The sequence below is a fragment of the Arabidopsis lyrata genome (assembly GCF_000004255.2).
Source record: "Arabidopsis lyrata subsp. lyrata unplaced genomic scaffold ARALYscaffold_6, whole genome shotgun sequence".
Lineage (NCBI taxonomy): Eukaryota > Viridiplantae > Streptophyta > Magnoliopsida > Brassicales > Brassicaceae > Arabidopsis > Arabidopsis lyrata.
Genome location: NW_003302550.1, coordinates 20,060,337 through 20,086,793, shown reverse-complemented (window position 1 = coordinate 20,086,793; position 26,457 = coordinate 20,060,337). Strand labels below are relative to the sequence as shown.

The 26,457-nt window shown below is 34.5% G+C and overlaps 4 protein-coding genes across 4 annotated transcripts; 1 reads left to right on the top strand and 3 right to left on the bottom strand.

Moving 5' to 3' along the window:
- Positions 1–996: 996 nt before the first annotated feature.
- LOC110227827 (RING-H2 finger protein ATL7-like) lies at positions 997–2,447 on the bottom strand. Its single transcript, XM_021023572.1, has 3 exons — positions 2,073–2,447; positions 1,905–1,987; positions 997–1,447 (listed from the first exon to the last, which is right to left on the bottom strand). The coding sequence occupies exons 1-3, from the start codon at positions 2,289–2,291 to the stop codon at positions 1,063–1,065; spliced, it is 687 nt and encodes a 228-aa protein (XP_020879231.1). The 5' UTR covers positions 2,292–2,447; the 3' UTR covers positions 997–1,062.
- Positions 2,448–12,061: 9,614 nt separating this feature from the next.
- On the bottom strand, positions 12,062–13,456 carry LOC9310680 (E3 ubiquitin-protein ligase ATL59). Its single transcript, XM_021020422.1, has 3 exons — positions 13,065–13,456; positions 12,887–12,969; positions 12,062–12,453 (listed from the first exon to the last, which is right to left on the bottom strand). Exons 1-3 carry the CDS (start codon positions 13,260–13,262, stop codon positions 12,210–12,212), a joined length of 525 nt encoding a protein of 174 aa, XP_020876081.1. The 5' UTR covers positions 13,263–13,456; the 3' UTR covers positions 12,062–12,209.
- Positions 13,457–18,063: 4,607 nt separating this feature from the next.
- On the bottom strand, positions 18,064–19,846 carry LOC110227119 (RING-H2 finger protein ATL7). Its single transcript, XM_021020421.1, has 3 exons — positions 19,318–19,846; positions 19,143–19,225; positions 18,064–18,591 (listed from the first exon to the last, which is right to left on the bottom strand). Exons 1-3 carry the CDS (start codon positions 19,561–19,563, stop codon positions 18,207–18,209), a joined length of 714 nt encoding a protein of 237 aa, XP_020876080.1. The 5' UTR covers positions 19,564–19,846; the 3' UTR covers positions 18,064–18,206.
- Positions 19,847–23,892: 4,046 nt separating this feature from the next.
- Positions 23,893–25,239, top strand: LOC110227411. The gene is made up of 4 exons (XM_021021506.1): positions 23,893–23,910; positions 23,951–24,207; positions 24,297–24,381; positions 24,464–25,239. The coding sequence occupies exons 1-4, from the start codon at positions 23,893–23,895 to the stop codon at positions 25,100–25,102; spliced, it is 999 nt and encodes a 332-aa protein (XP_020877165.1). The 3' UTR covers positions 25,103–25,239.
- The last annotated feature ends 1,218 nt before the right edge of the window (positions 25,240–26,457 follow it).

Here is a 26,457-nt window from a genome sequence, read left to right as displayed (position 1 = left end):
GATTTACGGCTACATAGCTTGTTCCAAGCCATCCACTTTGTATAAATAAAAATTTAAATATCTCATGTACCACCTCGGCGTGAATTACGGTGCATGTCACGATAAATAATTGCATGATTAACTGAAAGGTATAACATAAAAAATGAGAAATATGTAACTATTTCTAACAAATACGTGCTTTGTATTGATTATGTTAATTTGACAGGTCCATTGACTCTGCTAATTTTTTAGGTCTATTAAATTTGTTAATTTGCCTTTTTTTTTATCCTAGTAATTTGGTAGAAGCTTTGATCTGCTAATTTTGGAAGGTTCATCGATAATTGACTCCGCTAATTTAATATTTTCAATACTCTTATAAATTAGCGTATGCATTACAATGTTAATCCAAAAAAAAACCACTTATATATATATATATATATCATATTTCATGGATTCACTAGCTCGGATTATATAGCCTCTTCTTTTTTTACAACCGTCAATTTTGTCTGATTTTAAAAATTTTATTGGTTCCAAAATCTATATATATAAAATTGTAAAACTCATTAATTAAGAAATATTTTACCATTTCCAACTAATACCGTAATACGTGCTTTGTAGAACACAAGTCCATTAATTATGTAAATTTGACATATATGTGCCAAGTCTATTGGCTCTTTGCTAATTTTGTATGTTCATTAACTTTGTAGAAGCTTTCATCTGCTAATTTCGTAGCTTCTTTGTTTGTTGTGTACACGTACAAACACTGGTCCGACATATAGTCAGCCCAAACCCACACTCTGTGCAGTCCATCTTACAACCCACAAAACAATTATGATTTATGAGGTTAAGTTTGTTGAGATAACCCCACCAATTCCTTTCATGAGAAGATTTTATGAGAAAGTATGATCTTTTTAAAAGTTGTGACAATAATGCAAATATTTCCAAACTCACCATTTTCTTCTTATGGATCATGCATTCATTTCACTCATACCAATGTTACAAGTAACAAACGCAAGAGAGAAAACAAAAATCCTTATTTCTTACCCAAATATCATCAAAAGACAAGACAGAGCTTTATGCGTTTTAACCAAGTCTACAAGTACGACAACCATCAGATGTCCCTACGCTGTTTGGGTCATTCTCTTCGGCCGGTTCCTTAGAGACCTCTTGACTATCTCGGTTACCTTCTTGGCCATCATCGATGTGACTTATTGCTTCGGTTGTTGACTGGGAATCTGGTTGAGCCGAAGCTTCTCCTCCATTAAAGTTTTCTATGGGAGAGACTATCTCTGGGGTTTGCTGGGACAGGTCTAGGGACGGTTTGGGGATAAGAGAGAGACGACAAAGAGGGCACGTTGTGTGTGATGTGAGCCAACGATCAATACACTCCATGTGAAAAGTGTGCCCACATGCTGGCATTTGTTGGAGTTTCTCTTCTGCTTGGTAGTCCGCAAGACAAACTGAACATCTGTTTTCAAGTTTAAGTCAAAACCAGGTGATTCTTTATCATACTTTCTTATGTTTTAGCTATTCAAAGAAAGAAAAAAACAAACATACACAAAAGATTCTAACAAATCACAAACTCATAGAGAACTATTTCAAACAACTCAATATACAAACTGAAATTGCACCATTGAATTTGTCGGGCTTTAAATATGCTTCCACTCGAATGAAATAGCGATTTTACTTATGTCCAATCCGAATAAAATGATGACATTTTTCTCAGCCTAAGGTAACGGTTTCAATGCAATTATGTTCACTACACAATTATCCACTTATCAATTACAAGTACTCACAAGACAAATTAATTACGCAACATAGCTTTGAACTTGTCTATCACACAAAGGTTATTTTGATGAGATAAGCCTTAAAAAAGGGATCGTGAATCCACAAAAGATAAAATCTTTATGAATATGAGAACTCACTGTGAATCTTTGACTGTGAAACTCTCCTTGTAGATAACAACGGGAAGCATCTCTCTTATGTCTTTGCTCAGTCCTAATTCAACCTGTTCATATATATGAGTCAGCAAATCATTAAAGAACCAAACATATCTTCAAAGACCACAAAATCTTTCATAAATTGTGTAATACCGTTGAGAGATTAAAGTTGATGGGGAAGGCACCAGGAGGCATTCCAAGAGAAGACCTATCAACGTTGGTACATTTTCGACGAATGATGTAAAGAAGTATGAGGACGATGAATGTGAAACAGATAGCAGACAAGATAAGAGCTTGGTAAAGTTTCAGTTTCTCGGATTCAGTTGAGTTCGATGGAGCGTAAGTTTTTGGGTTTGGGTCTATGGTAGACATCGTCACCACTATTGTAATAATTGACAACTACACACAAACTCAAACTCAATATATATTCCACACCTAAGCTATCAATTTATGTCACAACAAATGATATATAGAATTAATTTATCAAATAGGAAAGCAACAAAATCTAAGATATGGCTTTAAAAGTAAAGAAATCTTTTCTTAATATGCGTAATTAAAAGTTGCAAATAAAATCAAATAATGGTAATAATATGGATAATTTTTATTTTTTTGACAGCAGAATAAATAATAATATGGATAATTAAGTGACAACTAATGGGAGTTTTTAAAAAACAAGGTCAACATGTTTTGAAACCGTTAGGTTGTTGAAACTGAGTCATAGTCACTAAATTCACCAGTCACACGGTTTTTGTTTTGCAAATGACTGCTGGAAACAATGGACATATGTTCGTTGTTTTGTTTTTACTTCATTTACCTTTTCCTAATACTAATATTTTATATTTGTATGCCTTTATATGATTTAAATTGTTTAATTTTATAGTCAAAGGTATTTAATGATTTAGCTGGAGCTAGCTAAAATGCTTGAAAGAAATAATATATTCTTAAGAACTTTGTTTTTCCCTCCTAATATAAAAATATTACTATAATATATATAATAGTTTCTCCTTTTGTAATATATTTTTCTATTTATAAAAAAATTCAATGTTTAAATATTTCTAAATTTCAAAACTCTCTTTTATGTTTCTTGTTTTAACAACATGAATTATTGACCTTACGAAATATAGTGGTAACAATTCGATAATACTTTTATGTTGTAAATAATTTAATCTAATAATTAAACTTAATAAGTAGAGTTTATTAGCATCAGTGCCATGAACAGTGACAAAACTTATACAAAGCGTCATGTTCGTTATAATCTTTGCTCCTATGCCATAAGGTCCACGTAAGAAAACTATAATACCCTGGCCGAAGATTGCTCATATTTATCCTTTAAAGTCAAAAAATATGTTTTTGTTCTCTGTCACGTCATATCATTATAACAGTTCCCGGTGATTGTAATCCTCTTGATCGTCTCCGGCAATATCGAAGTCGCAAGATCCAGTCTTCTCCATTATTCATCAAGATCTAGATCTTGTTCCTACTTATTTATCCTCCGATTTAGTCATTTGATTTTCTAAAAATCATTGTTTATCTTTTTCGATTCTCGTTGTCCTCAGTTTTTGTTTTTCTTTCTTCAGAAATTATTATCGAAAGATGCGTTTAAGTCCATGTCTATGACTAAATCTTGTTTTAAAATTATTTTTACTTTACTAGTTTTAGGGAAAAACTTGTCCCTGAGTGTAATAAAATTTGTCCCTTAATGTAACAAAAATTGTCCCCGAGTGCAATTAATGCAGCTGTCCTTTTATCTGACACATCAGTCCGTCGCCATCAAGGGTAAACTCGTCCACAAATTATCACATAGCAAAAAAAGTGGTAGAAACAAAAAACCTTTTCCAATTGTGGTAGATTTTGAAGGGAATCGTCAGAAAGTGGTACATCTCGCAAGATTCCCTAATAAGTATTTTATTGGATATCAAATGTTGTCAGAAAAATTAACAAAATCTAATACAAAACAGAGTTGTTCAATGAAGCGACAACGCTGTCGTTATCCAAAATATATCATAAAATGAAAATTATTAGTTTTCAGTTAATGTGATCGATGTCGATCAGTCTTTCTTTTTACATGTTCTTATTCACTTTTAATAAATAATATTTAAACAACTCAAGTATAACGTCCGACCGTGAATTTCGGCGTAGATCACGATAAATAACTACGCTATTAAGTGCAAAAGTACATTACTAGTTGAAAAATAATTTACCATTTCCAACAAGCACGTGCATTATGGAGTCTAATTCTAATGTTATGTTAATTTGTCATATACGTGTCACGTCCATTGATTAAATTGCTAATTCTGTATAACAATTAATTGTGTTAATTTGTCAAGTTTGTTGATCTTTAAGTAGTAATTTTGTAGAAGTTTTTTATGCGTAAAGCGGTAAACGTAAATGAGTGAATGAAATAAAAACTCTAATATGAAAATTTTGAGACCAAAATATTGGATTTTTGGATTTTCTAATTTTGAAAAAACAATTATAGTTATTAGATATATAGGAAGATATGAGACCACAATTGTAAAGGCTAAGCCAATCGAAACCACCAAAAAAACTTAGAAAATATTATCACTATCAAGTGATAAAAATGTTTGACTCAATTACCAGTGACTCCTCCTCCTCCACAACAACTCTTCCGTCCGGGCACAAAATTTCTTTGATGCCATTATGAGCTTCTCGAGTTTCAGCCGCTCGATGGAACGTCTTATTGTTCCTATCTCCCACATCTAACCAATGGAGTTTTGATTTCTGCTTAAGAAATTTCTCTTCTAGACCCGCAATATGATCCCAACGGAAGTAAGCTTCATTCTCCTTTGCCATCAACTGTGGAGATGGAGTGGTTGAGTTGGCTTGTTGCTTTTGACAAAGGGTGTCATACGCTTCTTTTGTTCTCTTGACTAGGTTTCCCAATCTGTCCTGTGCTAAACAACGCAGCTTAGGCTTTAGAGCTTTTAACTTTTTCGAGAATCGGAACATCGTGGACGTTGATAAAAACAGATTCTCTGTTTCCTTCCAATAGTTATCAACAAGAGGTAAAAACTCCTCCATTTCCGTAAGTACATTGACGAACTTAAATGGTTTGCGTCACTTTGTTGTGTTTTGAACTCCTCCAATATGCATGATTCGACATCTTAAATCATCAGAGATACCCCCAGCCTCAAAAACTGAATACACTTGCGGGAAAAACTGCAGCCACACATCATTCGTCATTACACGATCCAGTTTTTTTGAGATCAAGTCGTTTTCCCTTTTGTTACACCAGGTGTACAAGGGTCCTTGTGATGCCATATCAGACAGCGAACAGTAATTGACCAAATCCTGAAAATCTCTCATCCCCACTGTAACCTGCGGATGATCATCTACCCTTGAGTGCTCAGCCATGTCTAGTGTGACATTAAAGTCCCCAAAAATCAACCACGGTTTATTCCGAAAAATAGGAGAATCATAGTGATCCATTAGCTCTTTCCATAACTCTTTCCTTTCCTCCACATCATTTGATGCATACACAAAAGTACAGAAGAATTCCTCCTCTAGCTCTTCTAACTTCACCGAGCAAGTTATGAGTTGAGCACTCTTGATAAAAGGGCTTAATCTCACATTGTTCTGCCAAATAACCCATATACGACCTCTTGGATTATACTCATAATTTGTCATGATAGACCATCCATTGAATAATTGCCTCATTAGCTTTAAAGCCTTTGTTTCTCTAACTCTTGTTTCGAGAAAACAACCAAACTGAAACCGATTCTCCAATACCCAGTTTCTTATTACGGAATGCTTTGATGATTTATTTAGACCGCGAACATTCCAAAAAAAACCCGATATAAAATTTTTTTGGAGTTTATCTTCTTACTCTGATCTCTAGAGGGATCTCTAGTCGAAAGAGCAGGGAGATGTGCAGGGCCGGCCCATGGCTAAAGCCCATGAAGCAAGGGCTTTAGGCATCAAATAATTATAAGTAGATTTAAGGGCATCAATTTTTAAAATGTTATTGTGGTCTAGTGGTTAGTTTGAAGTCTTTTGTTGTACAGGTCACGGTTTCGAATCCCAAACATGTTAAAATTTGTATTTTTTTTTTATAACAGTTTTTTTTAATGGGCCAAATTTTTTTTTGCTTTAGGCACTCAAATAGTTTGGGCCGGCCCTGGAATCACATCAGAACAACGTCTACCACAGTCTCTTGGCACAAAGGAGTTTGATTCACTTATGACACTCCTAAGTACTCGTTTTGTGTATGGCTAGCAGTTCATGATAGGCTTTCTACGGGAGACCGTATGCAACGTTGGAACGGAGGCGGATCGGGACTTTGTGTTTTCTGTAACAAGTGCGTGGAAACAAGAGATCACCTATTTTTTTCTTGTGACTACACGCAGGAAATATGGGCTACCCTTGCAAAAGGGATCTTTAAAGCTAAATACACAACAGGTTGGGCTCAAATCATTGAACACATCTCAAATTCAAGGCAAGATCAAGTGGAGAGCTTTCTCATGAGGTATCTCTTTCAAACTACCGTCTATATGATTTGGAAGGAGAGGAATGGTCGAAGACATGATGAGCAGCCTCATTCGGGGACCCTCATAGCGGGATGGATAGAAAAGCAAATCAGAGACCAGATTTCTATGATTCGAAGAAAAGGAGATAGACGATACGAAGCGGCGTATCAAAGATGGCTACAAGCTCAGAACTGAACTCTAAAGCTCTCTAATTTTCTTTCAAAATTTTTTCAAACTTACGATGCATTTTGTTGTAACAACGTATTTTTTCTTTTGAATATAATTTAACATTAGATTCAAAAAAAAAAATTACCAGTGACTCTCTCAAAACCAAATAATAAAAGAGATGATCTAAGCATATCCAAAGGATCACAAAGACTTCCAAATTTCAAACTCGTTCTCTAACTTTACTCAATGAAAATGAGCCTCTATATAAGAGAACATATAAATCAAGTTATAATCAAAGTTAGCCTGCATGATTAAGACTTAGGGAATACTAAAAAGAGACTTCAACATGCATGAATGAAAGATACATTAACCAAAATATATAAATGTAGCTTTCTTTAGTGACGAATATGTCTCTTCAAATGACTTTGGACTCGAACAAGCAGCCAAGATATTTCAGCCTAAGACATCCAGCCCATGAGATTGTAACCCTTGTATTAAGAGAGTATTTCGTCCATAAAATGACATGGTCAAAGCCAGCCTGTTACACTTCTCCATTTTTGTGCCGTTTCTTTTGCTTGCAACTCTACTCCCACATGAGTCCCTTTGAGTTTAAAAGAACTTTTCCTCAAATCTAGCAACTCTTCATTCTCAGGATTTGGAGAAAGCTCTCCTATATTGAAACTAGTTTTTTTTTTTTTGGATAAACTATATTGAAACTAGTTAAACTTCATAATCTCCATATATAATCTTCATTCTCAGGATTGTATGCATTTTCACCAAATTTCTCAAATATTTTGTATAGATCTTATATGCCTTTGGTATAAGCTACAACTTGCATTTTCTAATAAATTGAAATTTCTCTTTCTTTAAGTGTAACCGAATACTTGGCTCATAAAAATTAGACCCCTAGTTCTTGTTGGCTTTCCTTTTCTATTTCTCATTCACATTTTCAATCTCTGTCCAAACATTCTCATATTTTTCCATTTTCTTAATCTGTTCCATTGCTTCATAATTTGTTGGGAACTCACAATGTAACGTTATCAAATCATGCGAGTAAGAAAACTCATACTATATCAAATTTTTGTTATTTCAGAAAATAATTAACAAAATCCAAAGCAAAACAAACCAATTTGATATGGCGGCAGAGTTGCCGGTACCCACAATCAATTTTAAAATGAGAAATATCAGTTTCAAGTTAACGTGTTTGATGTCCCATTTTTTTCCGAAGCTAACACATCATTTATAAATAGTAATTCAAACATCTCAAATGTAACGCTTGAAGTTCAGCATAGATCACGATAAATAATCGCGTTATTAATAAAAATATAACATTATTAATTGAAAATTATTTTATTTTCCAATGAACACGTGCTTTGTGGAGCGCGAATTTTTTGATTATGTTAATTTGAAATATCCGTATTACATTAACTCTTCTAATTGTGTTGAAGCTTTAATCTGCTAATTTTAGAAGGTTTGTTAATTGTTGACTCTGCTAATTTGATATGCTCATTTACTCTTACAAATGAGTATAGACATTACTTTGTGAATCTAAAAAACCACTAACTTTTGTTTGATTTTAGTTACTTTTATTATTATTTTAAATTGTAAATTGTTCAGATAAGATTATTTAGATCTTTCGCAAAGTTGAATTTGTTTATTATGGACAAACGTTGTTTGCAAAGAAATAACTAATGAACATATTGTAGGGTATTCAACTAGGAATCCGACCAAGCCTTGCCTCTATAGATATGTTAAATGATGAACGTTTTGTAGGTGATTCAACAACTTGGAGTCCGACCAAGCTTTGCCTCTATAAATATGTTCAATGTAGCATCCCCTCTTTCAAACGTTTTCATGTCACATTTAGAAGGTAAAAATATTTTGGAGAAGACAAAAATGGGTTTGTCTTGACGTTCAAGACATATTGATGTCAACGTGACTAGAAAAAGTTGTTTTATGGGAGGGAGAGTGGGGTTAAGTTATGAGCCTTGGTCAAAGCAATCTAAGGCCCAATATGATCGATGTTTGTTGAAAGCTAGAGGAGAGAGGGAAATTGTCTCCCTAATAAGAGTTGAAACTCCTCGAAACACGATGATGTTCATGGAGAAGTGGAAAGGAGGAATGGGAGATGAAAAGTTGGATGATCCGCGAACTGTTCTCCTCCTCATGAGTGATCTTTTGTGGTGTATTTCTGGGTCAGAGATAGCAAGTTAGGTTTTCTCTTAACTAGAGCCGGTGCAACAGATATGTGGGCCACAAGCAACAAATTTTTTTGGGCCTATAAAACAGATGATCTAAAAGAAAATAGTAAAAAGTTTAAAGAGCAAAAGAAAGATTCGAACCTTGCACCTATATTAGTCACTAAACTGAACATAACCAACTGAGCGAAAAGATTTTTTGTCGTAAGTGGAAGCTAAAATTTTAGATATTTTTTAGAGGGCCGCAAGCAGATGCTTTCATCTACATGTCCCTAGGGCCGGCTCTGCTCTTAAGGTCTGAACTAGTGAAGTACCACACTCTCTGCTACTCTTTTTAGGGAATACTAAAAAGAGACTTCAACATGCATGAATGAAAGATACATTAACCAAAATATATAAATGTAGCTTTCTTTAGTGAAGAAAATGTCTCTTCAAATGACTTTGGACTCGAACAAGCAGCCAAGATATTTCAACCTAAGACATCCAGCCCATGAGATTGTAACCCTTGTATTAAGAGAGTATTTCGTCCATAAAATGACATGGTCAAAGCCAGCCTGTTACACTTCTCCATTTTTGTGCCGCTTCTTTTGCTTGCAACTCTACTCCCACATGAGTCCCTTTGAGTTTAAAAGAACTTGTCCTCAAATCTAGCAACTCTTCATTCTCAAGATTTGGAGAAAGCTCTCCTATATTGAAAATATTTAAAACTTTATAATCTCCAAAATCTCATGAAGGCTCAAGTTTGTAAGCATTTTCACTAAATTTCTCAAATATTTTGTATAGATCTTATACAAACTTCTCAAATGTAATGCCTGATCGTAAATTTCGGAGTAGATCACGATAAATAATAAGCTACAACTTGCATTTTCTAATAAATTGAAATCTCTCTTTCCTTAAGTGTAACCGAATACTTGACTCATAAAAATTAGACCCCTAGTTCTTGTTGGCTTTCCTTTTCTATTTCTCATTCACATTTTCAATCTATTTCTAAACATTTTCATGTTTTTCCATTGTCTTAATCTATTCCATTGCTTCATAATTTGTTGGGAACTCACAATGTAACTTTACCAAATCATGCTAGTAAGAAAACTCATACCATATCAAAATTTTATTATTTAAGAAAAGAACTAACAAAATCCAAAGCACAACAAAGCAATTTGATATGGCGGCAGAGTTGCCGGTACCCACAATCAATCTTAAAATGAGAAATATCAGTTTCAAGTTAACGTGTTTGATGTCCCAATTTGTTCCGAAGTTAACTCACCATCTATAAATAGTAGTAATTCAAACTTCTCAAATGTAATGCCTGAGCGTAAATTTCGGCGTAGATCACGATAAATAATTGCGCTATTAACTGAAAAATATAACATTATTAATGGAAAATTATTTTATCATTTTCCAACGAGCACATGCTTTGTGAAGCGTAAATTCACTGATTCTATTAATTTGAAATATCCGTGTTACATTAACTCTGCTAATTTTGTTGAAGCTTTCATCTGCTAATATTAAAAGGTTTGTTAATTGTTGACTCTACTAATTTGATATGTCCATTTACTCTTACAAATGAGTATAGACATTACTTTGTGAATCTGAAAAACCACTAACTTTGTTTTATTTCAGTTGCTTTTATTATTATTTTTAATTAATTGTAAATTATTCAGATCAGATTATTTAGATCTTTCGCAAAGTTGAATTTGTATATTATGGAGAGATGTTATTTGCATAGAAATAACTAATGAACATATTGTAGCTGATTCAACTAGGGATCCGACCAAGCCTTGCCTCTATAGATATGTTAAATGATGAACGTTTTGTAGGTGATTTCACCATTTGGGGTCCAACCAAACTTGCCTCTAGAAATATGTATAATGTAGCATGCTCTTTCAAACGTTTTTATGTCACAATTAGATGTAAAAATATCTTTGAAAAGACAAAAATGAGTTTGTCTTGACGTTCAAGACATATTAATGTCAACGTGACTAGAAAAAGTCGTTTTATGGGAGGGGGAGTGAGGTTAAGTTAATGAGCCTTGGCCATGGCAACTGAGGCCCAATATGATGTTTGTTTAAGGAGAGAAAGATATGCGAGTTGAAACGCTTCGAAATGTGATGATGTTCATGGAAATTGGAAAGGAGGAACGAGGGAGGAAAAGTTGGATTATCCGCGAACTGTTCTCCTCCTCATAAGTGATGTTTTGTGGTGTGTTTATGGGTCAGAGATAGCAAGTTAGGGTTTCTCGTAAGGTCCGAACTGGTGAAGTACCACACTCTCTACTTTTCTTTTCGAGAGTGCAAAGATTTATGTATAAGTATTTTTTGACCTAGGTAAGAATTTGAGTTAATGCAACTAGTTCGAGTATTCAAAGCTGTTTTTTGGTAAAAAAAATATTGGTATCTATAATTAATGTTTAAAAGAAAAATATTAGTTCTAGGTTAATGTACAACGTCCCAATTTTTTCTCTCTAATTCAACCTCTATAAATAAAATTTCAGTTATTTCAAATATAACGTCTGAGCGTTAAATATATCGCAGATCACGATAAACAATCGCGCTACTAACTATAAAGTATCACATCATTAATTGAGAAATATTTAACTATATCCAACAAACACGTGCTTTGTATGGATTATGTTAATTTAACGTGTTAGGTCTTTTCTGCTAATTTTTAGCTAGGTCTATTAAGTTTTTAATTTGCTATTTTTTTATCCTGGTAAATTGGTAGAAGCTTTCATCTACTAGGTTTAAAATATCCATTACTGACTCTGCTAATTTAATATTTTCATTTACTCTTATAAATTAGCATATGCATTTGTTTATGAATCCAAAAAACCACTAATATATCATATTTCATAGATTAACTAGCTCCTATTTTTTTTCTTTACAACAGTCACTTTTGTCTAATTTTAGTTGGTCCCAAAAGTTTTATATATTGAATTATAAACTCAAAAATAAAGATATATATAATCATTGATTAAGAAATATTTTATCCCTTCCAACGAATAAGTGCTTTGTAGAATGCAAGTCCATTGATTATGTAAATTTGATATATATATATATATATATATATATGTCTAAGTCTATTGAATTTTGCTAATTCTGTAGGTTCATTAACTTTGTCAATTTGCCAGGTTCGTTGACCCTGGTAATTTTGTAGCTTCTTTTACGCACACAAACATCTGGTTGACATAATAGTCAGCCCAAACAAACACTCTGAGCAGCCCATTTTTGTTTTATGAGGTTAAGTTTGTTGAGAAGATCAAAAAATTTTAAAGTTGTGACAGTAGTGCAAATGTTTCCGAACTTACCATTTTCTTCTTATGGATCATGCATTCAATTCACTCCTAACAATGTTACAAGTAACAAGCGCAAGAGAGAAAACAAAAATCCTTATTTCTTACCAAAATATCATCAAGAGACAAGACAAAGCTTTTATGCTTTTTAACCAAGTCTACAAGTACAACAACCATCAGATGTCCCTACGCTGTTTCCGTCATTCTCTTCTATTTCCTTAGACACATCTTGACTATCTCCGTTACCTTCTTGGCCCTCCTCGATGTGACTTATTGCTTCGGTTGCTGAGTGGGACTCTGGTAGAGCAGAAGCTCCTCCTCCGTTAGAGTTCTCTATGGTCTCTTGGCTTTGATGGGACCCGTCTAGGGTCGGTTTGGGGATAAGAATAAAACTACATACACATAAGTAGTTTTGTCAGGTTTCTGTTGGAGCTAATACCCATACTATGAGGCCAATAATTTATCTAAGAATAAAAGATTCTTCCAAATCACAAACTCATAAAGAACTATTTTAAACAACTCAATATACAAACCAAAATTGCACCATTGAATTTTTTTGGGGCTTTACATATGCCTCCACTCGAAAATGAGATCGCAATTTCGCTTATGTCCAATCCGAACAAAATAATGAAAATTTGTCTCAGCCTAAGGTAACAGTTTCAATGAAATTATATACACAAGACAATTATCCACTTATCAATCACAAGTAATAATCAATTTTTGGAGAGAACAAGTTTATTTTATGAGATAAGCCTTAAAAAAAGATCTGACTCAAAATCGTGAATCCACAAAGGATAAAATCTTTATGAATATGAGAGAACTCACTGTGAATCTTTGACTGTGAAACTCTCCTTGTAGATGACAATGGGAAGCATCTCTCTTACATCTTTGCTCAGTCCTAATTCAGCCTGTTCATATATAAGACTTGAGTCAGCAAATCATTAAAGAACCAAACATATCAAATGTTTCAAAGACCACAAAATCTTTTACATATTTGAGTTACCATTGAGAGATAGTTGTTTCGATGCATTAAAAAAGAAGACCAATCAACGTTGGTGTTGCTGTTTCGACGAATGATATAAAGAACGAGGACGACGATTAATATGAAACAGATTGGAACAGAGACGAGAAACGTAAGTTTCAATAACTGGGATTCAGTTGAGTTCGATGGAACGTTAGTTTTTGGGTTGATGGAAGACATGGTCACCACTGTTGTATCTGGGACAAGACTTATTTCACTTTCGGTCTTTCTTGTGACTTGTCTGAAAAAATAAATAGAGAATCTCTCAAGATATAGAAGATGAAAGAGAGAGGTAGGGAAAGTTTAAGGTGTTATTTGGTAAAAGCTATCAATTTATGTCACTATATAGAATTAATTTATCAAATAGGAAAGCAACAAAATCTAAGATATGGCTTTAAAAGTAAAGAAATCTTTTTCTTAATATGCGTAATTAAAGGTTGCCAATAAAATCAAATAATTATAAGAATATGGATAATTAAGTGACAACTAATGGGAGTTTTTTGAAAAACAAGGTCAGCATGTTTTGAAACCGTTAAGGTTGTTGAAACTGAGTATAGTCACTAAACTCACCAGTCACACGGTTTTTGTTTTGCAAATGACTGCTGGAAGCAATGGACATATGACTAATTTGTTTTGTTTTTAGTACTTCATTTGCCTTTCTCTAATACTAATATTTTATATTTCTTTGCCTTTATATGATTTAAATTGTTTAATTTTCTAGTCAAGGGAATTTAATGATTTTTCTGGAACTAGCTAAAATGTTTGAAAGAAATAATATATTCTAAAGAACTTTGTTTTTCCCTCCTAATATAAAAAATATTACTATAATATAGTTTCTTCTCTTGAAATATATTTTACTATTTATATAAAATATCAAAGTTTTAAATATTTTAAAAATTTTATAACTTTTTTATGTTTTTTTTTATGCTTATGGAGAGAACACAACAGCAAGCGGCATGGTGAGACTACTATCCCAGCTTCGAAACTTGCAAAAATCATCGATAAAAATGTTCGAAACAGATTTAGCACTATCCAACAGTTGGGAGAACTCAAAAGTGGTTGGCGGCCTGCAGTTTTGGTTCTATACCCGCAGTTCAAACTCTATCTAATTATGTTTAAATTCTTTTCCAATCTCTTCAAATAGAAAAAGCATTTAGTGTAAAAAAATATTTTTTTGTTGAATAAATTTTACATTCATACAAAAAAAAAAACAACATGAATTATTGGCCTTAAGAAATCTAGTAGTAACGATTCGATAATACTCATAGAAATCATTTGATTTTATGTTGTAAATAATTTAATCTAATAATTAAAGTTAATAAGTATTTTATTGGATATCAAAAGTTGTCGAAAACATTAACAAAATCTAGTACAAAACAGAGTTATTCAATGAAGGGACAACGCTGTCGTTATCCAAAATATTTCATAAAATGAATTTACTAGTTTTCAGTTGATGTGATCGATGTCTCAATCTTTCTTTTTTCATGTTTACTCACTTTTTGTAAATAATAATTTAAACAACTCAAGTATAACGTCCGACCATGAATTTTGGCGTAGATCACGATAAATAACACGCTATTAATTGCAAAAGTACATTACTAATTGAAAAATAATTTACCATTTCCAACGAGCACGTGCATTATGAAGTCTAATTCTAATGGTATGTTAATTTGTCATATACGTGTCACTTCCATTGATTAAATTGCTAATTCTGTATAACATATAATTGTGTTAATTTTTCAAGTTCGTTGACATTAAATTAGTAATTATGTAGAAGTTTTCTTATGCGTAAAGCAGTAAACGTTAATGAGTGAATGAAATAGAAACTGTAACATGAAAATTTTGGAGACCAAATTAATGGATTTTGGATTTTCTAATTTGAAACAATCATAAGTTATTAGATATATATATAGGAAGATATGAGGCCACTATGTTAAAGGCTAAGCCAATCGAAACCACCAAAAAACTTAGAAAATATTATCACTATCAAGTGATAAACATGTTTAACTCGTTCTAAAATTACCAATGACCAAATAATAAATGAGATGATCTAAGCATATCCAAAGGATGACAAAGATTTCCAAATTTCAAACTCGTTCTCTACCTTTACTCGTTAGAAATGAGCATTTTTTTTTTTTTTTTTGAACACCGCAAATGAGCATCTATCTAAGAGAAAATACAAATCAATTTATAATAAAATTTAACCTGCATGATTAACACTTGGGAATACTAAAAACAGACTTCAACATGCATGAATGAAAGATACTCTTAGCAAAAATTGAATGAAAGATATATTAGCCAAAACATATGTAGCTTTCTTTAGTGATGAAAATGTCTCTTCCAATGACTTTGGGGTCGAACAAACAGCCAAGATATTTCAGCCCATGAGATTGTAACCCTTGTATTAAGAGAGTATTTCGTCCATAAAATGACATGGTCAAAGCCAGCCTGTTACACTTCTCCATTGTTGTGCCGCTTCTTTTGCTTGCAACTCTACTCCCACATTAGTCCCTTTGAGTTTAAAAGAACTTGTCCTCAAATCCAGAAACTCTTCATTCTGAAGATTTGGAGAAAGCTCTCCTATATTGATAGTAGTTAAAACTTCATAATATCACGAAAGCTCAAGTTTGTAAGTATTTTCACCAAATTTCTCAAATATTTTGTGTAGATCTTATATTCCTTTGCTATAAGCTACAACTTGTATTTTCTAATAAATTGAAATGTCTCTTTCCTTAAGTGTAACCGAATACTTGACTCATAAAAATTAGACCCCTAGTTCTTGTTGGCTTCCCTTTTCTATTTCTCATTCACATTTTCAATTTCTTTCCAAACATTTTCATGTTTTTCCATTGTCTTAATCTATTCCATTGCTTCATAATTTGTTGGGAACTCATCACAATGTAACTTTATCAAATCATGCTAGTAAGAAAACTCATACCATATTAAATTTCTATTATTTCAGAAAAGAATTAACAAAATCCAAAGCAAAACAAAGCAATTTGATATGGCGGCAGAATTGCCGGCACCCACAATCAATCTTAAAATGAGAAATATCAGTTTCAAGTTAACTCACCAATTTTTTGATGTCCCAATTTTTTCCGTAGCTAACTCACCATTTATAAATACTAATTCAAACATCTCAAATGTAACGGTTGAGCGTAAATTTTGGCGTAGATCATGATTAATAATTGGGCTATTAATTGAAAAATATAACATTATTATTGAAAAATTATTTTATCATTTTCAAACGAGCACATGTTTTGTGGAGCGCAAATTCACTGATTATATTAATTTGGAATATCCGTGTTACATTAACTCATCTACTTATTTTGTTGAAGCTTTCATCTGCTAATTTTATAAGGTTTGTTTATGGTTGACTCTGCTAATTTGATATGTTCATTTACTCTTACAAATGAGTATAGACATTACTTTGTGAATCTGAAAACCACTAACATTTGTTTGATTTAAGTTGCTTTATTATTATTTTTAATTGTAAATTGTTCAGATCAGATTATTTAGATCTTTCGAAAGTTGAATTTGTTTATTGTGGAGAAACGTTGTTTGCACAGAAATAACTAATGAACATATTGTAGGTGATTCAATTAGGGATCCGACCAAGCCTTGCCTCTATAGATATGTTAAATGATGAACGTTTTGTAGGTGATTCAACCACTTGGGGTCCAACCAAGCCTTGCCTCTATAATTATGTTCAATGTTGCATCCACTCTTTCAAACGTTTTCACAATTAGATGGTAAAAATATGATGTTTGTTAAAGGCTAGAGGAAAGAAGGTAATTGTCTCCCTAATAAGAGTTGAAACTCTTTGAAACGCGATGATGTTCATGGAGAATTGGAAAGCAGGAATGAGAGAGAAAAAGTTGGATGATCCGAGAACTGTTATCTTCCTCATAATTGATGTTTTGTTGTGTTTTTATGGGTAAGAGATAGCAAGTTAGGTTCTCTCTTAAGGTCCGAACTGGTGAAGTACCACACTCTCTATTTCTCCTTTTTAGAATGCAAATATTATTTATAAGTGTTTCTTGATCTAGGTAAAAATTTGAGTTAATGCAACTAGTTCGAGTATTCTTAACTGTTTTTCGGTAAAAACGATCTGTATCCATAATTAATGTTAAAAAGAAAAAATTAGTTCTAGGTTAATGTACGACGTCTAATTTTTTCTTTGTTTGATTCACCATGTATAAATAAAAATTTAATTATCTCAAATGTAACGTCTGAGCGTTAATTATGGCGTAGATCACGATAAAAAAAAGTGCTATTAACTGAAAGATATCACATCATTAATTGAGAAATATTTAACTATTTCCAACAAACACGTGCTTTGTATTGAGTATGTTAATTTAACATATACATGTCAGGTCTTTTTTGCTAATTTTTTAGGTCTATTAAGTTTGTTAATTTGCTATCGTGATAATTTGGTAGAAGCTTTCATCTGCTAATTTTAAAATATTCATTAATAATTGACACTACTAATTTAATATTTTCATTTACTCTTATAAATTAGCATATGCATTAATTTAATATTTATCCTTTCCAACGAATAGTGCTTCGTAAAACGCAAATCCATTGATTATGTAAATTTGACATATAGTATGTGTCTAGTCTATTGAATCTTACTAATAAGATATATCATAAATACTTTACCATTTCCAACTAACATGTGTTTTGTAGAACGCAAGTCCACTGATTATGTAAATTTGACATACTGTACATGTGTCAAAGTGTATTGACTCTTGCTAATTTTGTAGGTTCATTAACTTAGTTAATTTGCCACATTCGTTGACCCTGGTAATTTTGTAGAAGCTTTCATCTGCTAATTTTGTGGCTTCTTTTACACGTACAAACATCTGGTCTGACATATAGTCAGCCCAAACCAACACTCTGAGCAGTCCATCTTACAGCCCATAAAACAATTATGAGGATCAATTTGTTGAGAAGATAACTTTTTTTAAAGTTGTGACAGTAATGCAAATGTTTCCGAACTTACCATTTTCTTCTTATGAATCATGCATTCATTTCACTCCAAACAAACGCAAGAGAGAAAACAAAAATTCTTAAATCTTACCAAAATGATCATCAAAAGACAAGACAAAGCTTTTATGCCTTTTAACCAAGTCTACAAGTACAACAACCATCAGAAGTCCCTACGCTGTTTCGGTCATTCTCTTCCGGTTCCTTAAAGACTTCTTGACTATCTCCGTTACCTTCTTGGATATCCTCGATGTGACTTACTGCTTCGGTTGTTGATTGGGAATCTGGTAATTGAGCCGAAGCTCCTCCTCCATTAGAGTTTTCTATGGGAGGGACTATCTCTGGACTTTGATGGGACCCGTCTAGGGTCGGTTTGGGGATAAGAGAGAGACGACAAAGAGGGCAAGTTGTGTGTGATGTGAGCCAAAGATCAATACATTCCATGTGAAAAGTGTGCCCACATGATGGCATTTGTTGGAGTTTCTCTTCTGCTAGGTAGTCCCCAAGACACACTGAACATCTGTTTTCAAGTCAAAGTCAAAATCAGGTGATTCTTAATCATACTTTCTTATGTTTTAGCTATTCAAAAAAAAGAAAAAAAAAACAAACAACCACAAAAGCAATTTTGTCAGGTTTCTGTTGGAACTTATACCCATATTATGAGGCCAATAATTTATCTAAGAATAAAAGATTCTTCCAAATCACCAACTCATAAAGAAGTATTTCAAACAACTCAATATGCAAACCGAAATTGCACCATTGATTTTGTCACTCGAATGAGATAGCGATTTTGCTTATATCCAATCCGAAGAAAATGATGCCATTTTTCTTAGCCGAAGGTAACGGTTTCAATGCAATTATATTCACATGACAAGTACCAATAACAAGTAATCAATCATCAAACAGTTTTTATAAGATAAATTTGCAAAATTTGTGAAAGGTTACAATCATCAAACATAGCTTTGAACTTTTCTATCAAAAAAGGTTAGTTTTTATGAGATAAGCCTTAAAAAAAAATCTGACTCAAGATCGTGAATCCACGAAAATCTTTTTGGATATGAGAGAACTCACTGTGAATCTTTGACTGTGAAACTCTCCTTGTAGATAACAATGGGAAGCATCTCTCTCAAATCTTTGCTCAGTCCTAATTCAGCCTGTTCGTATATATGAGTCAACAAATCTTTACATAACCAAACTCATCAAAATGTTTCAAAAACCACAAAATCTTTCACAGTTTGAGTAATACCGTTGAGAGATTGTTGTTGGTGGGCACGAAGATGCCACCACGCATTCCAAGAGAAGACCAATCGACGTTGGTGGTGCTGTTTCGTCGAAGGTAAATGACGTAGAGAACGAAGAGGACGATGAATGTGAAACAGATTGGAACAGAGAAGATAAAAGCTTGGTAAAGTTTCAGTTTCTCGGATTCAGTTGAGTTCGATGGAGCGTAAGTTTCTGGAATTGGGTTTTGGTTTGGGTCACTGTAAGACATCTCGTGACTGGTGTAATGTTCCACACCAAAAAAAAAAAAAGACAAGACTTGTTTCACTTTCTGTCTTTTCTTGAAACTTGTCTGAAAAAAAACAGAGAATTTCAAGAAGCAATGGTGATAGATAAGATGAGAGAGAGAGGTGGGGAAAGTTTCAGGTGAAGTATCCAGGTGCTATCAATTTGTGTTACCTATTTATTTATTTTAAGAGAACATGTCACAACAAAAGATAATACTAATATAGAATTACATTACCAAATAGTATAGATACAAAATATGAGATATAGCTTTAAAAATAAAGATATTTTTTTCTGAATATACATAATTAAGTGTTTATTAGTATAAAAAAGGTTAAATAATTATAATAATATAGTCATATAGATGATTAAAGTGACAACTAATGGGCGTTTTTAAAAAACAAGGTTAACATGTTTTGAAACCGTTAGGTAGTTGAAAGTTGAAACTGAGTCATAGTCATTAAATTCACCAGTCACAAGGGTATTTGGACTGCTGGAAACAATGGACACATGTTCGGTTGTTTATGTTTGGGAAATTGAACAGACTATACCTCGAAGAGTTGTTATTTAGGTGCCAAAAAAAGCTACTGTTTGGCTGGAACTGTGTATGTGGAAATTGCGCATGTACCCCTATATAGCGGGAAGATCTTTTCCTACTGTTTGAAATATATTGTGTCAGACGGCCGTATTAAAATCTTAGTAGATCCTTATTTGTCTGCGCGTGTTGGATTTTTTTGGTTTTCCTTTATTTAATTGGTCTTGGGGAAACGAGTCGTCGTTATCCTTTTTCTTCCATATGGAGAGTCGCATCCCTTTTTTGTCTTAGTAAAACACATTGCTTTTCAGAGAATCGAAGCTCTTTCGTCAGCCTATCTTCTATGTTGTTTCAATTCGCCGTAGTGAAATTCTGTTTGTCGCAGAGCCGGAGTAATTTTCCTATCTATACTGCTGTCTAGGTTTTTTCGGAGTCTGATAAGATTTTGTTATATGATTGTCTAACTGCGGTTCACATTTTTCTTGTTAGATGCGAGAGATTGAACTTCCGAATCGTTTGATCGCTGCTGGAGAAGAACCCCTTGGGGAAAGAGTTAATGTATACCACAAAATCAAAACACTATGCGGCATCATTGAAGCATTGGATGACGAAGAACGTGAGTACATTGCGGGTACTTCGCTTGGTGGGATTTTGGATTTTCCTAATAAGCCGGCGTGGTCTGCGAGTTTTGGTATTTTCCTTTTGAGTCGCCAATTGGATGTAGCGAAACCCAATGAGATTTGGGTTGTATACGCCGGCACGCCTGTTCGTTTTTCGCTGCGGGAGTTCAAACTTGTTACTGGTCTTCCCTGTGGTAAGTACCCGTCTCAGAAAAAGAAGAAGATAAGAGGGACGGCTGGGAAAAAAATTCCTTATTATAGCACTTTGTTTGGGCTTGAAGAAGACGTGACAGTGGAAAGGGTTGTCACGATGTTGAAAAGGAGGATTGTCTCTGATAGAGATGTAAGGCTGAGATACGCGTGCCTGGCCATTGTTGACGGGTTTCTTCTTCCTACCTCTCATTACCCCAAAATAGTGAAGGAACACGCTGAGATGTCTGAAGATTTGGAGGGTTTTCTTGCTTATCCTTGGGGGCGGATGTCCTTTGAGATGATGATGACCTCAATTAAAGAGAGGGAAGTTGAGCAACTCGCTACTACTTGTGTCGCTGTTCAGGGCCTGTTATACGCTCTCCAGCTTGTTGTTTTGCAAGCTGCTCCTGCTATTCAGGAAGGCCCGTTGATGGATGAGGTTGCGGGGACTGACTCTGATGAAGATGAAGCTGTTGAAGTCGCTCCTCGTCAGTTGGTTCCCCTGATGCTTGGCAATGCGAAAGAGTTGGATGGTAACTGCTCGGTAAGAAATCTACCACCCGATAATTATATTATCTTGATATCATTTTTGTTAACGTTACTAATCTTCATCTCTGATATGTTTTAATTCGCAGACGTATGTGGAGCCTATCATTTGCCCTGACTTGGAGATGAACCCGCAAGAAGATTTAAGCTGGTCTGATGATGAGGAAGATGAGAGGGTTGATAATATCGTCAAGTTAGTTGGCGAAGGGATTACTTTTCGCAATGAAATGTTTACTGGGGGATGTATACCATCCGAGGTTGAAGTGGGGCCAAAAAAGGTTAAGAGGGGTGGCAAATCCAAAATAGTCCGTGGTAGGAAGCTACAAAACCAAGGGAGGAACCCGGTTGGTCTACGAAGGAAGCATCAAAGTCCCAATTTAGAGGAAGGTCAAGGTTCTGGTCATGTAGTGAAAGATGATTTGTCTCGATTGCTCGATGACAAACTCGACGGCCTAGAAAAAATGATTATTCAAGGGGTGATTAATTGGTTTGTCAGGAATACTGTTATTGACGTTGACAATTCTAAAACCCCGGCGACATCAGGAGACCCCGTTCCTGCTGATAAGTTGAAACAATCTGCTGTTGGAAAAAATGTGAATTCTTCCCCTGTTCACGCCTCTGCTGCTCATGCTATGTATGATTCTTTTCCAACTGGTGAATATAATATCCGGTCTTCTACCCGTGTTGACGTGATGGCTGGTGTTGAAGATGTAGTGAGTTTCTACAATTCTAATAACGTCGGCGGTGATGGTAATAATGTGGCTGGTGTGCCTCCTAACCAAGATAATGTAATGGTTAGTTGATAATAGCGTTCTGGCGTTACTTTTAATATGTTTTGAAATTTCGAGTTTTGAAATTTAACAGTGTTTTATTGTTGGCAGAATGAAAACGAGAAGACTATGCCACCTCCCGGGAATCCGGCTGATAAGGATAAGGTTAGTTTGTTAACATTAAAACACTGATCACTTGTTTCTTATCGTTTTTGGTGGTCTCGTGATTGTGAAGCCATTTTTGGTGATTTCATTCTGCCCATTTTTATTCATTTTGGCTTGTGTTGCCCTCTTAATCAATTGGTAACGCATTATTTATTTTTGTAGGTCCCATTGCCTGAGGTGTCTTCTTCCTTGCCAGACAGCAGCTTGCAGGTTACGTAGTATAGTTAAGTTTTATGTATTAGATATCTATATTTTTACCTGCTAACGACTAATACGTAATTGCAAATTATTAGGGTGATGACATGGAGACATCGTATCCCAGAGAGTCGGAGGTAAGTTAGATTGGAAATTTCGTCCGGGGAGTACCTTTTTTAGATTATCCGTTTCATAAATTTCTTATTCATATCTTAATTGTTTCAGTCGGGGAGTGAGACTACTCGTGGAAGCCAGGAAGAGGTTGATAATAATGAAGTTACCAGCTAATTTCTTTATCCGTTATATCTTTCTCAAACGAATATATGTATCTACTTATTGTAATGTTGTTACATTTTTGCTTGTTAGGCCCTCAGACCCCTCCATTCTGATTTGCCACCTACTACAGATGCTGATGTTAGTTAAATGTGTTTTATATTTTATTCGTTTTATATAGTAGTTTAGCAGCTAAGTATTATATGTGGCTAGCTAATATTTAATTCCCTTTCTTTTCTGAAGCTTGGGGATACAAATCTCCCTGCTTCTTCGTCCCCAACATTACCTGTCCTCCCCGATGGCAGTGGTGCGATTGTGGGAGCTTCTGATTCTGTCTTGGTAATGGTCGATCTTCATCATTTTTTTTTTAAATTATTTTTTCTTTTTGTTTGGTGGTTTTTCTGATTCTGGAGCCGAGGTTACTCAATTTTCTCCACGATTCCCCAGGTCAACAATTCTGCTGAGGCCCTCGAGCATCGAGCTCACGAACTGGTTTTTCCATTTTTTTCTTAACCTTTCTATTCATTTTTGTACCCCCTTCTTTCTTATTTAGCCGGTAAGATCGTTATCATTCATTTAGTTTTAATTATTTTATTCTTTCTTCCAGGCAAACAGCAGTCCTTTGGAATCAACCTCTGCAGTCGAGGAAGAGAAGGATTCTGATCAGGTCAGTAGTTTCTTCTCTTTCACTAACTTGCATTTTGGCAAATCCTTATCCGGTGATTTCAATTTAAGGATTTCACCAATTAGTAACCGGTGCTTTAGCAGGTAAGATTGGTATCATTCATTCTCTTTTAATTATTTTATTCTTTCTTGCAGGCCAACAACTATCCGGCAAAATCAACCATTGCAGTCGAGGAACAGAAGGATTCTGATGAGGTTAGATATTTTTGCCCTGTTACAGATTTAATTTGGTAAAATACTTAAACGGGGATATATTGCTTGTTTCATTTTTAGGATTTTACCACTCCACCCCCGTCAACCCAGTCTCGATCTAACGTCAAGGTTATCTTGTAACTATGGTGTTATCGCTTATTGTTTATATTCATCAGTTGTTTCTAATTTTTCATTTTGTAGGAGGTTTTGTGTGCCAAACCTCTGTCCTTTGTTGATGGCAAGGCCGCCCCTGTTGCCCCCTCCAATGTCTGTTTGAAGCCTGGTAGGAGGAGCAAAAGGCTTAGAACCTTTTCTAGTAAATTAGATGAGAGGTTCCATTTCGATAAGAAAATTAAGGGCTTAGTTGGCCACCCTTCCCCGTTGGTAGTAGGAAGTAATCAATGCGTTGACCCTGAGGAACGATTCCAAGGATCTCTTAAAAAACTAAAGGCGACAAGGTTAACTTTGTTACCATGTAATGTTGGTTATCCGATAGTTACAACATTATTCGCTGTTTTTAGGATTTATTATTTCTTTTCCCTTGCAGTTCTGTTTCCCTGGGTGGGGATATTTTGCTTGCTAACAAGGATATTTTTGAATTGATTGAGCGGAAAAAACATCTCAACAACAAGGTATTAAACCCTCTACTTTTTATGTATGTATGTTTTAATTTATTATTACCCCTTTTGTTTATTTCTCTTGTTTTCTTTCAAGGTCTTGGATGCACTAATCAAGTTCAGTCGGCATATATTGAGGGTTGATGATGGTGACGGTGAGAAGTTGCGTGTTGAAGTCCTCGATTCGAAGTTTGTTTCCCAGCTAACTCGTCTTTATTACAAGTTTTCCAAATCTGATCCCCTTGGAGATTTCATTTTCCCATCCCCATTGATTGATATCTTACGTGGAGCTGGGGATCCTGAGCGGGTTGAATTATTTTCCGAGGCTGATTTTCTTTACCTGCCGTTTAACTTCGACAAAAAACATTGGGTTGCATTGTGTGTTGACCTCAATGGCGGCAAGATTGTAGTCCTTGACTCTAATTATCAGCTCCGTAAAGATGCAGCTCTACAATCTGAACTTCAGCCTCTTGCTGTCATGCTGCCTTTCCTTCTCAAACAAGCTGCATTTAATCCGTCTATGAAGCAGTTGCCTGTTAACCCATTTTCTATTGAACGCCCTCTGTCGATCCCTCAGGTTTCATCTCCATTTGATTCTGGGGTTGTATCTGTCTTCTTAATCCATGCGCATGCCACTGGAGGTCTGGAGGAGTGTAATGATTTTGACGTTGGGGCGATTGAGAGTGAAGTGAAAAAGCTTGTTTGTGCTATAATGATTGTCGGTGTTGCTTCCTAACCGTTTTATTAGCGGTCTTAGTTGTTTCTTATCCTGAACCAATCTCTTACATCTTTTAATGTTTGGTTATTGCTACCTTTTTAATTTCTTGGTTTGTTACTATTTTTAAGTAATATTTGGAGTTTTTTTTTGTTGTTCTTTTTTATGTGTTAACTGGTTGGTTCGTAACCCCTCAGTCCGTACCCTTCCTGTTGTTATGTAAGCCTTTTGTTACCACCTAACAATTGGAGCAATATTTTTCACTAAAACTAAGTGTTTCCTGAAAGCGTAAACGGCGACGTTTACCTAAAAAATAATTAAATTTTTGCACCCACCCTTGTTAAATATCGACCGCAATTTGTTGCTAAAGCTCCTATCCTCCTATTGAAATCCCGAACCCTTGATATAGCAGTTAACCTAAGATATAGCAGGTAAGCTTAGATCTTTTTTCTCAGAAATACTGGGGATAGTAATCTCCCTGCGTCTTCGTCACAAACATTACAAGAGTACATTAGAGACAAAAGACATCCAAAATGACAGAAAACCAATATTCAACAATGACTCAAAATAAGCAAGGACAACAATTACGCAAATCTGAGTCAAATACATGACGATGACTCAACCTAGTACCTTAATGAGACCTACCATGATCAAACAACCAAAAACAAAAAAAATCATCATCTTATTCATCTTGGACTTGAACTCAGACATTTTTTCCATCATAGCATCTTCCACTCTCTCAATAATCTCTTTCTGAAGCTCCTTCTGCATTTTCTCAAAAATCATCTCGTCGTGCTTCATTGAATTTGTTATGATCTCTTTGATGTCTTCTTGCAGCCTCTTAGTTTGCCCATTCAATGTCGATACCTCATCACACAATGCCTCATCCACCCACTTAAATGTGTGGTTATCATTCATAAGCTACAACGAGAAAGACAAGTATAAGTACAATGAGAATCTAAAATAAACATTAGCCATCAAAGTTCAACGGAAGGGTATTACTCTATTTGTTGCAGCATAACCACAACGAAAGTAGCGGCGGTATGGATTTGGGTCGGATTTTGAAATTTTTTGCACGATTTGTTCTCCACACCAACATTTCTTGGGCACGCCTTTCACTCTTTCCCGGACATTTGATGATCCACTTGAAGCTCTAGAGATATTGCTCATGATTAGAGAGGTCGATTTCAGAGATTGATGATTTTAGGTTTTTTTTTTTATTTTCGATTTGGGGATTTTGGAGAAGAAGATGGAGTACATAGATACGCGGGTCGGGTTTTAGACATGGGTCGGCTTTCAAATTGTATCTTTTGTTATCGCGGTACCTCACAAAGTATTGGATACTAAGTTTTTAAGTAATTACTAATTACTGTCTG

What these genes read in the sequence shown, in the direction of transcription:
- LOC110227827 (XM_021023572.1), bottom strand. Translation starts at nt 2,291, where the DNA reads ATGTCTACCATAGACCCAAACCCAAAAACTTACGCTCCATCGAACTCA. An exon ending in TCAACTTTAATCTCTCAACG is followed by an intron (nt 1,988 to 2,072) that starts GTATTACACAAT and finishes ATATATGAACAG; the next exon opens with GTTGAATTAGGACTGAGCAA. An exon ending in TTCACAGTCAAAGATTCACA is followed by an intron (nt 1,448 to 1,904) that starts GTGAGTTCTCAT and finishes ACTTGAAAACAG; the next exon opens with ATGTTCAGTTTGTCTTGCGG.
- LOC9310680 (XM_021020422.1), bottom strand. Translation starts at nt 13,262, where the DNA reads ATGTCTTCCATCAACCCAAAAACTAACGTTCCATCGAACTCAACTGAA. An exon ending in GAAACAACTATCTCTCAATG is followed by an intron (nt 12,970 to 13,064) that starts GTAACTCAAATA and finishes ATATATGAACAG; the next exon opens with GCTGAATTAGGACTGAGCAA. An exon ending in TTCACAGTCAAAGATTCACA is followed by an intron (nt 12,454 to 12,886) that starts GTGAGTTCTCTC and finishes ATGTGTATGTAG; the next exon opens with TTTTATTCTTATCCCCAAAC.
- LOC110227119 (XM_021020421.1), bottom strand. Translation starts at nt 19,563, where the DNA reads ATGTCTTACAGTGACCCAAACCAAAACCCAATTCCAGAAACTTACGCT. An exon ending in CCAACAACAATCTCTCAACG is followed by an intron (nt 19,226 to 19,317) that starts GTATTACTCAAA and finishes ATATACGAACAG; the next exon opens with GCTGAATTAGGACTGAGCAA. An exon ending in TTCACAGTCAAAGATTCACA is followed by an intron (nt 18,592 to 19,142) that starts GTGAGTTCTCTC and finishes ACTTGAAAACAG; the next exon opens with ATGTTCAGTGTGTCTTGGGG.
- LOC110227411 (XM_021021506.1), top strand. An exon ending in AAAAAACTAAAGGCGACAAG is followed by an intron (nt 24,208 to 24,296) that starts GTTAACTTTGTT and finishes TTTCCCTTGCAG; the next exon opens with TTCTGTTTCCCTGGGTGGGG. An exon ending in AAAAACATCTCAACAACAAG is followed by an intron (nt 24,382 to 24,463) that starts GTATTAAACCCT and finishes TTTTCTTTCAAG; the next exon opens with GTCTTGGATGCACTAATCAA.